Source organism: Callithrix jacchus, chromosome 15, assembly GCF_049354715.1.
Source record: "Callithrix jacchus isolate 240 chromosome 15, calJac240_pri, whole genome shotgun sequence".
Taxonomy (NCBI): Eukaryota; Metazoa; Chordata; class Mammalia; order Primates; family Cebidae; genus Callithrix; species Callithrix jacchus.
This window is the reverse complement of record NC_133516.1, coordinates 66,695,368-66,710,352: the sequence shown is the minus strand read 5'-3', so window position 1 is coordinate 66,710,352 and position 14,985 is coordinate 66,695,368. Positions and strand designations below refer to the sequence as shown.

Genomic DNA, 14,985 nt, shown 5'->3' with positions numbered 1-14,985 from the left:
AGATGCATTGGGCAGCCAGTGGCGAACATGTGGTTCCATTTCCAATTTCTTCCATAACTTTAAGGAGAAAGTTTCAGTTTGGGGCTAATGCATCTTTAACTCCCCTCACATTTACTAACAGGTCTTTTAAACAAAGAGGAATCGGCCCTCAGGCTAGATTCTAAGAACATTGTTTTGATTTCATTATACCTATATTTATAGTGTTTTTCTATTTATGGCAGATGATCCTGGTTTCCTTTTCTTCGAAAGTAATTTAAATTTACTTTTTAAGCAAATGCATCTAAGTTAAAAATGAATTTATTCAAAGAAAAAGCATGCAGTAAGGAACTCTCTGTGCTTGAATAGATTCCCCCATTCACTAGCTGAGTGACATCGGATGAGACACTTGGTATCTCTAAGCCTCAGTTTCCTCATAAGTATAATGAGGGTGGTATTTTTTCCCACATCATGGATTTTTTAAATTAATAATAGGATTAAATGAGATAATGAATGTCAGAAACTTAGCACCCTAGCACATAGTTAAGTATTCAACACTTTTTTTTTTTTTGAGATAGAGTCTTGCTTTGTCGCCCAGGCTGGAGTGCAGTGGTGCGATCTTGGCTCACTGCAATCTCCATCTCCTGGGTTCAAGCAATTCTCTCCTGCCTCAGCCTCCCAAGTAGCTGGGATTACAGGCATGCACCTCCATGCCCAGTTAATTTTGTTATCTTTAGAAGAGACGGGGGTTTCACCATGTTGACCAGGCTGGTCTCGAACTCCTGACCTCAGGTGATCCACCTGTCTCGACCTCCCAAGGTGCTGGGATTACAGGTGTGAGCCATTTACACCCGGCCACTCAACACTATCTTTAATAATATTATCACAATATTAAAAATATTAATATTCGTCTTTTGTCATAATACCTCCTGGCTGCTTGGAGCAGAGAAAGTCAGTGGGACTGTGGGGTAGCTGGATAGAGATCCCTCACCCTAGGACTTCTGCCCCTACACCACTGGTTCTCAGCCAGGGATAATCTCCTCATTGGGAACTCTTTTTTTTTTTAGACTATGTCTCTCTGTTACCCAGGCTGTAGTGCAGTTGTGCAATCTTGGCTCACTGCAGCTTTGATCTTCGGGCTCAAGCAATCCTTCCACCTCAGCCTCCTGAGGACCTGGGACTAAAGGTGCATGCTGCCATGCCCAGCTAATTTTCGTAGATGTGGGTTTTCACATTGTTGCTCCAGGATGATCTTAAACTCTTGGCCTCAAGTGATTCTCCCACCTTGGCCTCCCAAAGTGCTGGGACTACAGGTGTGAGCCACCCATGCTCAACTGACGGTTTTTAATCATTATGACTGGGGTTGGTGGTGGCCGTGGCATCTGGTGGGTAGAGGCCAGGGATGACACTGGTTGACCCCTACTATGAAGAATCGTCTAGCTTGAATATCAAGAGCATTAAGGTTGAGAAACCTTGTGCCATCCTGCACCCGGATATGTGCCTACCAGCAGCTGGCTCTTCAGCCAGCTCATTATTTCCAAAAGAGACTTGAGCTTGGAATCCAAAGGCCTCAGCCCCAGTTTCCTCATCCAGTAAATGGGAATGCTGAAGCCTGCCTTATCTGCAGTCATTCCATCTCCTGATGGTTGGCTCTCCTGGGCACTTCCCCGGCCTAGGCTATCTCTACTGGTCCCTTCCTATCTTTTTCCCAGGTGCAAGGAAACCCATCTAATTGGCTTTTCTTCATTTGCTTGACTTCTGATATTTCCCATTCTGAGAGTGGCCTCTGGGGCCCCACAGCCACCATCTGAAACCATGCAGGCTGTGTGCCCCAGCCATCTCTGACTACTCCTGGTATTGTGGGTAGGAGCTGCTGGTCTTTTTCCTTTGAAGCATGCCTGACATGTGAAACTCTTCTATTTGTATGTTGATTTGTTGACTGTATTCCTCCCCACACGCCTCCGCCCTGAGGACAGACACCAAGCCTGCTGTCCCTGGCACACTGCACAGTGCCTGGCACATACTGGGCAAACAGGAATGTATTTGTGGGATCTATGAGGCGAGAGGCAAAAAGAGAGGATAAGGTGAGGGGACAGATATAGAGAAGGGGGAAAAGAGAAAAGGAATAGAGAGGAGGAGGGAGTTGAATGAAAGTTAAATGCTGAGTAAGGGGGAAAGTGGGCAGGGCAGGGCGGGGGTCCAGACTGCGACTTGAGCACAAGGTGGACTTGCCAGAGAGAGAGAGGGGTGCAAAAAAAAAAAAAAAATGAAAAGGGTGGAGAAAAGAAAGGAATGGAGACACAGAACGAAAGGGAGAGAGAGGCAGAGAGAACGTGCAGGCGGAAAGCAAAGGGAAGAAAACCTCCCGGAGGCCTCAGTGCTCAGGTTGCAGAGGGGAGGACCACCTGCAGGAGCCGGCGTCGCGCTGCTGGGAGCGCCAGGATGCAGGCGCGGTTTCCATGGAGACGGGATGCTCCCAGCGGGAGCCACAGACTGCAGCAGGACCCGCACCTCTGAAACCTTGGGAGTGGACGGCCAGAGAAGGGATGAAGGGACGGTGTGGATTTGCCCCTCCTCGGGCTCTTTCCCACTCCTGCCTCCTGCTGGAGATTTAGAGCCCGGGAATAGGGAGGCAGAAGCACACCTGCCTGGGAAGGGGCCCTGGGGACTCCGAGGGCGGGGGAAGGATGGGCTGAGACCACTCCTCGCCCTACCCCGTTCCCTTCCTTGGGGTTTGACCCTCCTATCCTTTCACATAGGGTCCTGGAGGGTCTGGCAAACTGCAAGGCTATGTGGGGAGATGGATGGCCAAACCTTCTCTGCAGGACCCTCCTCCTCCTCCTCCCGCTCTGTTAATGCTGGAGCACCAAGGCTCAGTCCTAAGCCTTCTCTTCAGTTTCTACCATTTCCAGTCATTGGGATGTAAATACCTACAAGTGCCCACAGTTCCCAAATTTGCATGACCAGCCCTGGCTTTTCCCAGCACTCTGACCTGTTCAAAGTTGCTGATTCTTTAACTCACCCACCTTGTTCCCACCACAGGGCTTTTCTTTTGCCATTCCCTTTGCCTGGAACTCTTTTCCCAGCCCTTAGGTGGTGAGGTCCGCTGGAATGGAGAATTGCCTTGGAGGAGGAGCGTTGGTGGGGGGAGGAGCCCTGCTGCAGTGCCTGTGTGACCACAGTATTGTAGGGGGAGCCTGCACCTGGAAGAGGAGCACAGAGTTGGGGAGAAGGGGAGGACTGGCTGAATCTGGCAGTGCCACGATGGGGAGGAGGGCCCACTCCATTGGAAACCAGAGGAGGCTGGGGCCTGGGAGCATTCCCTCCACAGTAGATGTGGGAAGGATCTGGCACAGCCAAGGAAGGGCCCCCTCCCACCCTGGGGACTAGATGGGCCAGGTGGACACTGGGCAGAGCTGACCGCCACCCCCACTTTGCATTGCTGCCATCTAAAGCCCAGGCTAAGCACCCCATGGACCTGGTGCAGGCTCAAGGTCTCCACGGTTCCAAACAGAGCCCTGTGGAACCTTTGGGTCTCAGACACAGTAACCCAAATGCTGGCAGGACTGACAGTACGAGGGCCCCATCAAGCTGGTGATGGAGCTGGTGGAGAGGGAGACCCCCATCTCCACAGTGGCCTGCCAAACCTGGGGTTCTGACTGCCCTGTGATGTGGCATATGCCGTTTTTCAAGCCAATCACTCTTACTAGAAGAACACACTGTGCTGATTAGCTCAGGCTTGGGTCTCATCCGCTAGGCCAAGTGCTGACCAAGGGCCCACCTGGGCTGGGATTGGGACAGGTGGGTTGCTAAATCCAAAGCAGGTAGATGCTAGCTAGGAAACCATTGTCCACGCCCTTCTGAGCCTGCCCCCTCTTCTCTTCTTTGCCTCTGTCCTCCTCACCTGAAACCAACTCTCCGCATTACTTTCTTAGGTAATTATTACTTTTGGTGTTGTAACTGGTTTTGATAACAGCCAAGATTTACCCAGAACTTACTGTACCAGGTACTTTACATTTTGCTGCCTTCTGTAATCTTTACAACCACTTGAGGATACCATCATTATTCTCATTGTACAGATGAGGAAACTGAGGCTTAAAAGTGAAGGAATTTGATTAGTGCGGCACATCTAGAAATTAACTAAGTCAGGATTTGAGACCCAGACTTCTTAATTGCCTTGCTATTACGTACCTCTCCCCACACTACGTTGCAAGCTCCACGAAGCTAAAATCCAAGTATCCTACCTCCTAGGCCTGGTCTAGTGCCTGGCATATGGTAGACCCGGGTAAATATTACCTGAGTGCCTGGCACTGTGCTAAGTTTCTTGCACAAATTACTTCATTTAATCCTCCTAATAGCCCTGTGAGGTAAGTATCCTGGTATTACCTCACAGGCCTGTTCAAGTTCGGTGGCATCCCCCAAGGTCATACAGCCAAGTTAGGGGAAGAACTGGGCTAAGTCCTATCATTGGCACTCCATAGTCTGTGCTCCTAGCAAAGTGCTCAATTGCATGAATGCTGTGTATTCCAGCATTGAGAATGAAAGGGAAACGGTTCCCAATAAACATTTGATGAGTGAATGACAAGAATTTAAAAAATGAAGAACAATGAGGGTGGGCACGGTGGCTCACACCTGTAATCCCAGCACTTTGGGAGGCTGAGGTGGGGAGAAGTCTTGAGGTTGGGAGTTCGAGACCAGCCTGGCCAACATGTTAAACTCCGTCTCTTCTAAAAATATAAAAATGAGCTAGGCATGGTGGGGTGGCACCTGTAGCCCCAGCTACTCAGGAGGCTAAGGCCTGAGTATTGCTCGAGCCCTGGAGGGTGGAGATTACAGTGAGATCTCACCATTGCACTCCAGCCTGGGTGACAGAGACTCCGTCTCAATAATTATACTGATGATGGGAGAGGGAGTTGGTCCCGATGCTAGAGAAAGTTGAAGGAGATGGCTCTGGATAGCTGTTTTCTCATATTCCCAGAAGGCTTCCTGGAGAAATTGATCTGATGGGGGAGGGCGAGGCGTTTCAGGTTCCAGAAAGTTTCTGCCACCCATCCTAGACTTCTTTCTCTCTCTCTTTTCCCTGCCTCCACCCTCTCTCTTTCCCTCTCTGGAAGTGGGTAACAAGCACGTGGTTGGGTTGATGCTCCCGCAATAATACCCGGCCCAGACTGCAGACACTAGGGAGTAATGGTCTTCTTCTCTTCCTTCCTGACCGTGATGGTGGGCCCGGTGCTCGTGCCCCTCAGCTCTGTGCCTCGTCCTGGGCTGCATGATCTTCCCTGACGGCTGGGACGCCGAGACCATCCGGGACATGTGTGGGGCCAAGACGGGGAAGTACTCCCTGGGGGACTGTTCGGTACGCTGGGCTTACATCCTGGCCATCATCGGCATCCTCAACGCCCTCATCCTCTCCTTCCTCGCCTTCGTGCTGGGCAACCGGCAAACAGACCTGCTGCAGGAGGAGCTCAAGCCGGAGAACAAAGGCGAGTGTGCTGTGGGTTGGGGGACAGCGGAGAGAGCCAGGCCTGCTCTGGGGAGGCGGGACAACTTCAAATAAAAGGAGTAAGAGGGAGGCATGAATTGGAAACCCTGGCTGGGCATGGTGGTTCATGCCTGTAATTCCAGCACACTTTGGGAAGCCAAGGCAGGTGGATCACTTGAGCCCAGGTGTTTGAGAGCAGCCTGGCCAACATGGCAAAATCCCCTCCCTCCAAAAATCCAAAAACCAGCTGGGCGTGGTGGTGAATGCCTGTGGTCCCAGATACTCAGGAGGCTCAGGTGAGAGGATCACCTGAGCCTGGGAAGTCATGGTTGCAGTGAGCTGTGATTGTGCCACTGCACTCCATCCTGGATGATAGAGTGAGAGGCTATCTCAAAAAAGAAGAAGAAGAAGAAGAAAAGAAGAAGAAGAAGAGGAGGAAGAAGAAGAAACCTGATAGTACAGCCACCTTTCAAATTATTTGGCATTCTTCCTCAGATCTGATCATTTGCCTATGACCCAGCGAACCCTTCTTGGGTACAAACCCATGAGAAGTGTGCAGGGGTGCTGGTGGCCGCAACTTCACTATAGCAAACAACTACAAACAATCTAATGGCCATGGATGGGAGGCCGGATAAAGACATGTGGCATGTTCCCATCACAGGGCAGCTCACAGCTGTGAAATGTTGCACTTCAATTATATGTACCACAGTGGCTGTATCTCAGCAATATAATATTAAGAGAGGGGGAAAAAACCAACTTCCAGAAGATGACAGAGTGATATATTTATTGAGCTCGAAACTAAGCAAAACTAAGCAATATATTGTTTAAACACACATGTATTTGAGGCAATATTTTTTTTAAAAAAGCAAAGAAATAATAAATATGAAAGATAAGATGACAGTCATTTGTGTTTATAATGGAAGCGGAGGAGGTCAAGTATATGAGATGGAGCATGGAGTTATATGCAAATTATGGGTACAGTTATTGTTCTTTTTTTTTTTTTCCTTGAGATAGAGTCTTGCTCAGTTGCCCAAGCTGGAGCACAGTGGCACAGTCTGAGCTCACTGCAACCTCCACCTCCCAAGTTGCTAGAAATAGATGTTTAGTGCCACAAAGAAAAATCAGCACTGAGACAAAGGATTTTTCAGCAAAGCAATTTTTACTTCCTGGACTGCAGGAAGGGTACTCCCAGTAGCCATCGTGCCACAAGAGTACAAAGAACAAAGGGAGACACAAATTTATTTTTATGCATTTGGGGTCGTCCTTACTGCTGTGTCTGATCTCTGTTGGCTGCAGCCAGACCTCACAATTTAAACTTTTCTAAACAAGTAGAAGCAACGGAGAGCTGGGACATGCCTGTGAGCACATTCAGCACAGATATCTTGGTTAAAGTACAAGGACGTAGAATGTGCTATATGCCTGTAAGCACAGCATGTCTAACAGCTACATAGGATAAGGTTTCACACGGTTATTAGCACACTTATTCTTTAACAAGAAAGGTAACTTTAAAAAGGAACTTTTCTACTTCCCACACAGGTTCAAGTGATCCTTGTGCCTCAACCTCCTGAGTAGCTGGGATTACAGGCATGTGCCTCCACACCCGGCTAATTGTTGTATTTTAGTAGAGATAGTGTTTCACCATGTTGGCCAGGTTGGTCTCAAATTCCTGGCCTCAAGTGATCTGCTTGCCTCAGCGTCCCAAAGTGTTGGGATTACAGGCATAAGCCACCACACCTGGCTGAGTTATAGTTACTGAATGGTGAGCTCACCAGTGTTTATAAGAGATCAGGGTGGTGGACGGGTCTCACTCTGTTGCTCAGGCTGGAGTACAGTGGTGCAATCATAGTTCACTATAGCCTCAATCTCCTGGACTTAAGCGACCCTCCTGCCTCAGCCTCCTGAGTTGCTGGGACTACAGGCATACACCATCACACCTGACTAATTTTTGTATTTTTTGTAGAGACGAGGTTTCCCCATGTTGCCCAGGCTGGTCTTGAACTTCTGGCTTCAAGCAATCCTTCTGCCTTGGCCTCCCAAAGTGCTGAGATTACAGGTGTGAGCGATACATTGTATGCTTTATAATTAGTGTATTGCATATAAATATTCATATATATCAAGCAGCAATAAAATACAATAAAGAAAAAAGGCCAGGTTTCAGAGAACTCCAGAGCTCCAGTAACTTGCCCAAGGTCACTTAAGTGGTGAAGGCAGAATCTGAACCCAGGTCCAAGTCCGAAGCCCAAGCTCTTCCCCGCTGTCACGCTGCCTATCTCAACCTGGTGAAGCCCCAGATTTCCTGCATGGCTTTGGGAGCTGTCCTGGGATGCCGATCTGCTCATCTGTAGTCAGAGGCAGGTTCTAAATACCTGATGCAGTCTCTCAGACCCCGGTTTTTCTGTGGACTTCGTGAGAAATCAAGGCCTGCCCTCTGGTGGCATCTTCTAGAAGTGCAAGACTAAGACTGATCTGGCCTTTAAGAAGGGGTGTGGATGTGACTAGTGTGAGGTGGCCCCCGTCAGTGTCCCTCTCCTCCCTCCCCAAAGCCCTCTAACAACTCAGTGTTAAAAATTGATGTAAAGGAGCCCCAGTTGTCCTTCCTCGAGTGTCCAGGGAGTTTCCGTCCCTCACTGGCCGTTCATGATGAGTGAGCCTCACACTTCAGTTTTGACCCAAAGACTTCTGAGCCAACAGCCATGGCATGCACCTGTGGTCCCCGCTACCAGGCTGAGGCCGGAGGATCGCTTGAGCCCACGAGTTCAAGACCAGCCTGGGTGATGTAACAAAACCCAATTTTTATTAAAAAGAAAGAAATTTTAAAAAAATTAAAAAAGACCTCTGGAACCCAAGAAAAAAATAAATTGCTTCAATTTCCAGCATATTCTATGTACCAAACACCGCCAAGTTGTTAGCTGACATTATTTGTCTCTTTTTGACCCTTCGGAATTACCCTGTGAGGTAGGCTATGATCCTCATTTTTCAGATGAGAAAATCAGGGCTCAGAGGGGTTAAATGGCTTGCTCAAGGACATCCTGCTGGTCAGGCAAGGCTGGGATTTCAGCACTTGTGCAATTTGCCCCTCTGACCCTTTTTTTTGAGATGGAGTTTTACTCTTGTTGCCCAGGCTGGACTGCAGTAGTGTGATCTTGGCTCACTGCAATCTCTGCCTCCTGGGTTCAAGCGATTTCCTGCCTGAGCCTCCCAAGTAGCTGGAATTACAGGCATGCACCACTATACCTGGCTAATTTTTTTGTATTTTTGGGAGACACAGGGTTTCTCCATGTTGATCAGGCTGGTCTCGAACTCCTGACCTCAAGTGATCCACCCACCTCAGCCTCCCAAAAGCTGGGATTACAGGTGTGAGCCACCACACTCAGCCTCTCTGCCCACTTTTGCCCTGGGGAATATGCAAGGAAAGCCTGAATGCCCCAGCAGCCTCTGACTTTCTCTAATTCTCTCTCCCTCTCTCTCTTTCTTAGATTTTGTGGGCTCTACAGTAAGCTCCGTGTTGCGGCCCGGGGGTGATGTCTCCGGATGGGGAGTCCTTCCCTGCCCTGTGGCTCACTCACAGGGACCCTGAAGGCGGGGAATCACAGCCCAGGAATTGGCCTGACCTCAGCTTGTCCTGCCTCCTGCCCTCTCATCACTCCATTGAAGCTCTGAGGGAAGACCCTGATCTCAGACTCACTCCTCACCAACTGCCCTGCGAGACCCAGGCTTTGAGGAGAGGAGAGCCTGGATGTCCCCTGAGGGAGGGAAGAGTCCCTCCAGACCCTGGGAGGGTCTAATTCTTGCTCCTCCCTCAATTTGAGCTAAGGGAGTCTGCATCCACCCAATCCCTTGGGCTTCTCCTCTACTCTCTAGACTGGCCTGGAGGTCCCGCAGATCCCCAAGGAGAGCAGAGCAGTAGTTCCAGCTCCCCAGGCCCCCTCAGTCTGGAGGGCTGCTGCCTGGCTGTATCCACATCTCCTCTGATCCCTGCCTCCTCAGAAAATTTATTCTAGATACTGCCCCAGGGTGGGCTGGACTCTTTCCTACTCTTTTTTTTTTTTTTTTTGCTGATGTTGGTTCTACCACATCTGCCACAAAGCTCCAGGTGCCACCAGTCTCCCCCAGGACCTCCTCTGCTCCATTCCAGCCTGCTCTCAGCTCACCCTGAGGGAGAGCTGCACCGAGGGATGGACGCACAGGGCCTTGCTGTCAGCTGCAGACTGGGGCCCTGATCAGCCCAGAGTCTGAGAAAGGACCTTCAGGCTCTGGAGGCAGCGGGAGGGGCCCCATGGCCTCGGCAGCTGGAGTTTAGAAGCTGCTCAGCCTGGGCCATCCTGGCCTCCTCTTCCTCTCTGCTGGGACATCTCACCAATGACTCAGCCCTTGACCTTGGCCTGTTTTGCCCAGGCCTCCTCTCTGCTGGGATGTCTCACCAATGACTGGACCCTTGACCCTGGCCTGTTTTGTACAGCACAGACTTCTTGGCCCTATTGTCAGGGTTGGGGGATGTGGAGGGGCCCCAGAGGTGGGGAATTAGGGGATGCATTACCCCTTCTGCCCCTTCTCATGGCCTCCACACCCCAGGCATCTACCAAGGGCAGAGACTGTCTTGTCTCTTTGATACTTTTCTGCATAACTTGAAGTTGCAGGTCATCTCTGAACAGGGTACCCCTGTCCCCCCTCCCAGGCCTTGATACCCTGTCCCAGCCTCTTCCTCCTCCTGGCCCACATCTCGCCTTGCGGTATGCCCAGGTCTACACCTATGGGCAGTGCTTGGAGCCGAGGCATGAGTGTATGTGTATGTGTGTGAGTGTGTGTGCCTGTGAGTGCGTGTGTGAGCATGTGTTAGAGGGGCAGGTGAGAAGTTTCTCCCCCCTCTTCCTACTGTGGGGGCATCTTCCTCCCCCTTGGCAGGGAGCAGGTGAGGGAGGGTCCTGGTGTTTTTTGAACCCCTCATTCCCCTGTGAGTCTGGTGGCAGAGCCATCTCGCCCGGGATCCTCCCCACCCTGGGGCCTGGACAACTCCCCTTAGCACTCCTTGCTGGTGCAGACCGGGTTCGTCCAGCACCCCCTGGTTGAACAGGCCTGGGAGGTGTTTATCCTCGCAGCCTGGGAGGCACCCTACAGGCTGCCAGGGATGCCGCCTCTGCGGGCCTTGGCAGAGGGGTTGGGACCGCTTGAGTGCCATGTGTTTGCCAACCTTGTGTTCATTTCCAAAGGACTTGGACCTGAGAGTTAGGGTTTCTAAGAAAGAACCTAGAAGTCCCCTGCTGGTCTCCCCACTCTGGACCCTAGCCGGAATCAGATGCTGGGGCCTGGCGGGTTCCTGCCACTTGTAACTTACCAAGTCCTCACGCCACTCCTCCACTCACTCCTCCGGGGCAAATGCCTCCCCACAGTGCTTTGATCCCAGCTCTGGGCTCCTCATCCCTGCCCGCGCCTTCCCTGCCAGCATCTTCTCATGCAGGCAGCCTGGAGTAGGGGCGCTGCGAGACAGCGGGTCCCAGTTAAATGCGAGGGTGCTAGGAGCCCTGTGGGAGGGAATGGAGGCAGGAGGGAGTTTCTCAAAGAAGCAAACCAAAGCCCAGCACTAGAAGGGGAGAGCAGAGTTGGGAGAGAGTGAGGGGTGCAGAGACAGGGCGATGAGAGAAGAGTGGAGAAGGAGCAAGGGGGACGGAGGGCACAGAGTGCGAGGAGGAGAGATCAAGAGAGACAGGTGCAGAGACAGAGAGGGATGAGAGACCAGCTGAGAGGCTTCCTGAGAGCTTGGGGTGGGGGAGGGGAAATGGATGGAAAGGCGGAAAAAGGACTCAGGAGGGGGAAGAGGCAAATGAAGATGTGGGTTGGGGGCAAGAATGGGATGCAGGGGAAGGAGAGAGGGGGATGGAGCCAGGATGCGGGGGTATGAGGAGGGGGCTCTGTCTGGGCACTGAGTGAGGGCCGAGAACACCTGCCACCGAGAACACCACTTATTCCCCCGAGAACACCTGCCACCTGGTGTCCTGGCCATACCTTGTTCCCCAAGGACACCCACCAAACCTGTGCCCTGGTTGGGGGAGGTTTAGAAATGACCCCTCAGAGGTCAAGAGGCCGGAGGCCCGGGTCACAGGCAGCCAAAGCCCCATCCTTTTGGGGAAGACTGGAGTGGAAAAAACCACTTCAGAGGGCAGAGGGGGTCCGGGTGACTTAGGAGTGGCCTAACAGGCGCATGGAGAAGAGAGAGGCTAGTTCCCTGATGGGGCAGCCTGACAACGTTCTCACGCCACTGCGCCTGGCCAGCTGCCGTTCTGGCAGAGCCAGCGGGGGAGGCACCAGGGAGTTTGGGGTCAGGAAGGCAGAGTTGTGTGGGCTGATGTTTGCAGGAACCCTAAGGTGGTAGGCAAGGGGTGGAGGTCAGGGTGGGGACCAAACCATAGACCAGGGCCCTGGGTCCTGTAGAGGTGTTGATGGGGTGGGTGGCAGGTGCTCCAGCGGGGCTCTCCTGCAGTAATGAAGACATCATGGGGAGGGGACTTCGTGGTTTACCTCTGCTCTCATTGGGCGATCTGGCTTTAGACTTGAGGAGGAGTCAAGCAGAGGAGATCAGTGCCTGTTTCTCACCCCAGGAGGGCCTTATTGGGCTCTAACCTAGAGCCTTCTGGCTTCAGGTCCCAAAAGAAGTCCCCCTCTAACTGTGACCGGATCAGAGGTCTGCCTGCTTTTTTCTGCCTGATCTGAGGACTCAGAAGAGGCCACGGCATCTAGGGGTGTTTCAATCCCTGGCCCACCGCGCTGGTCAGTTGAGTCCTTCTGGGCCTGGGGCTAGGAAAGCTTTGGTCTTTGGGGACCGGTACCCGTGGAGGAAAACTGCTTTCCTGAGGGGGTGAGGACCAAAGAATCAAGATCCTTTTCAGGCCTGCGATAGCCAAGATGATGAGAACTTTTAGATAAGGCTGTGGGGAGAGTCCCTGGCCTTTTGAACATCCTGCTTGGGCACAGGGGGAACAACCCTTCTCCAGCTTCCAGTGTGAACTGAGAAAGGGAAGCCCTGTCTTTGGAGAAGCTGGGATCTTCCCAGCATGAGAAACTTCTGCAGGCCCCTGCCTGGCTCACGGCTAACCTTTGGGTAGGACTGGAGTTTCCTTAACAGGGAACAAGGGAGCCACAGTCCTGCAGAGCTCTGGGGGCCTGTGCTGTGTGCTGTTAGGATAGCTTGGTGTTGTCTACACCCCATCAGTAAGTTTTGTCTGAGTGTGTCCTCGCTGTTCATTGTCTAATCTGGTAACATTTATTTTGGTCCTGACCCCTTCTGCTGTTGCTGGGTTTGAGCTTCAGTGCAGGTGGAATGACATGCAAATAAAGAAACACTTTCTATCACCCATGCTGGCTGCCACTTCTCTGAGTCACTGGAATCAAGAGGGGTCAGATTCCAACCCCATGGATCATGTTTGGCTGGTCTTAACGGCCCTATCATTGTGGCTGAACAAGATAGTTTATTCCACCATCACATAAAAAAAAAAACACCCTGGAGGTGGGTAGATCACGACTGATATGGCCCTCAGTGTTATCCAGAACCCAGGCTCCTATCTTTCTGCACTTTTCAATCCTGGCTACATCCTCAAGAACACCTCATGGCCCAACATGGCTGCTGCAGCTCTGGTAACTTGGTCCACATTTTATTAGAAGACTTCTGGAAATTCCAGGCTGGGCCCCGTGGCTCAAGCTTGTAATCCCAGCACTTTGGGAGGCCGAAGTAGGGGGATCATGAGGTCAGGAGATCGAGACCATCCTGGCTAACACGGTAAAAACCCGTCTCTACTAAAAATACAAAAAATTAGCCAGGTGTGGTGGCACACACCTGTACCCAGCTACTCGGGAGGCTGAGGCAGGAATCGCTTGAACCTAGTGAGCCGAGATCACACCACTGCACTCCAGTGTAGGTGACAGAGCAAGACTCTTCTCAAAAAAATAAAATAAAATAAAATAAAAGACTTATGGAAATTCCACAGGACTGTGTCACATGGGCCACATAACTGTAAAGGAGGCTGAAAAGATGTGGTCTGTTATCTGGGTGCATTGCCAGCCCAAATAAAAGTGGGCCAGGTGAGGTGGCTCACGCCTGTAATCTCAGCACTTTGGGAGGCTGAGGTGGGTGGATCACCTGAGGTCAGGAATTTGAGACCAACCTGGCCAACATGGCGAAACCCTGTCTCTATTAAAAATACAAAAATTAGCCAGGTATGGTGGTGTGTGCCTGTAATCCCAGCTACTTGGGAGGCTGAGGCAGGAGAATTGCTTGAACCTGGGAGGTAGAGGTTGCAGTGAGATGGCGCCATTGCACTCCAGCCTGGGTAACAGAGCACTTTGCCTCAAAAAAAAAAAATGGGTGGGGGGTTGTTACAAAGAAGAAAGGAGTGAATAGAGGGAGTGATACAGTAGTCTCTGCACACCCCTGACAGCACAGGCTTTACTTTTCCAAGTCCATACAAGCAGAAAAGAGTGGAGCCTCATTTGCTCTAGCCAGAGTGCTCAGTCCAGTTACTTTGCCTCTCTCTGAAGCCCCACTGAATCATTGAGTAAATAGGGAAAACGATAGTGACTCCCTGCAAGGGAAGCCAAAAGCAACACACCAGGGAATGGGTGCACCCTGCTCTGCAGGTGTCTGGCACACTCTAATGTCCCTGGTATCAGGCAGCTACACTGAACACTTGGAAATGGAGTTCTCTTCCAACACATTTTAAACACTTAGTGTATGCTAAGCACTTAAGCTAGAGAAAAAGAACAAAACAGAGATCCTGTCTTAAGCATAAGTCTGGCTGAGGAGATGAACATGTGGCAATAACGCATGACTTCCTATGTGCACGATACTGTCAGTGTCCTAGGCAGGGACACCGTAAATGGCTTTTGGTGGAGTGGGCAGGGTAGGAGGTTTTGCTGTAGGAGGAGAAGTTAGGCAGGAGGGGTCAGGAAGGCCATTCAAAGAGAAGGCAGCTTAAGGAAAGAGACTGAGGTAGGAAGCAGAACTGTGTTTGGAGGACAAAACACAGCTTAATTTGAAGCATGAAGTATGAGGCAAGGAGGAGTCAGAGATGAGTCTGGAGAGACAGGCCACGGCCAGACCATGAGCAAGATTGGGGGCCATGGACAGGCGTTTGGACTTAAGAGCAATGGGGAACCACTGAAGGATTTGAAGCAGAAGGAAAATGACTCAATTTGCATTTTAGAAAGAGCGCTCTGGTGACAGCGTTAGGGGACTGGATGAGGGGTAGACTGTTAGCCCATTTTTGCATTGTTATAAAGCCATACCTGATAATGCATGCTTTATTTAATTTATTTATTTATTTTGAGATGGAGATCTCCTTCTGTCGCCCAGGCTGCAGTGCAGTGGCACATTCTCGGCTCACTGCAACCTCTGCCTTCTGGGTTCAAGTGATTCTCCTGCCTCAGCCTCCCGAGTAGTTGAGATTACAAGTGTGCACCACCACATCCATTTTAGTAAAGACAGAGTTTCACCATGTTGGCCAGGCTGGTCTTAAATTCCTGGTCTCAAGTGATCCACC

The 14,985-nt window shown here is 51.1% G+C and overlaps 1 protein-coding gene across 4 annotated transcripts in view; it reads left to right on the top strand.

Moving 5' to 3' along the window:
- LHFPL4 (LHFPL tetraspan subfamily member 4) overlaps nucleotides 1–12,806 on the top strand; it is a 48,496-nt gene extending 35,690 nt beyond the window's left edge. For 2 of the 4 annotated variants that reach the window (XM_035276224.2, XM_035276225.2), the window contains exons 3-5: nucleotides 5,223–5,459; nucleotides 7,419–7,511; nucleotides 8,935–12,806. In XM_035276224.2, coding sequence (XP_035132115.1) covers nucleotides 5,223–5,459; nucleotides 7,419–7,511; nucleotides 8,935–9,035 — 431 coding nt within the window. In that variant the 3' untranslated portion in view covers nucleotides 9,036–12,806. The remainder of the gene's footprint in view (nucleotides 1–5,222; nucleotides 5,460–7,418; nucleotides 7,512–8,934) is intronic. The other 2 variants (XM_017965060.4, XM_078351592.1) reach the window with 1 other exon arrangement.
- The last annotated feature ends 2,179 nt before the right edge of the window (nucleotides 12,807–14,985 follow it).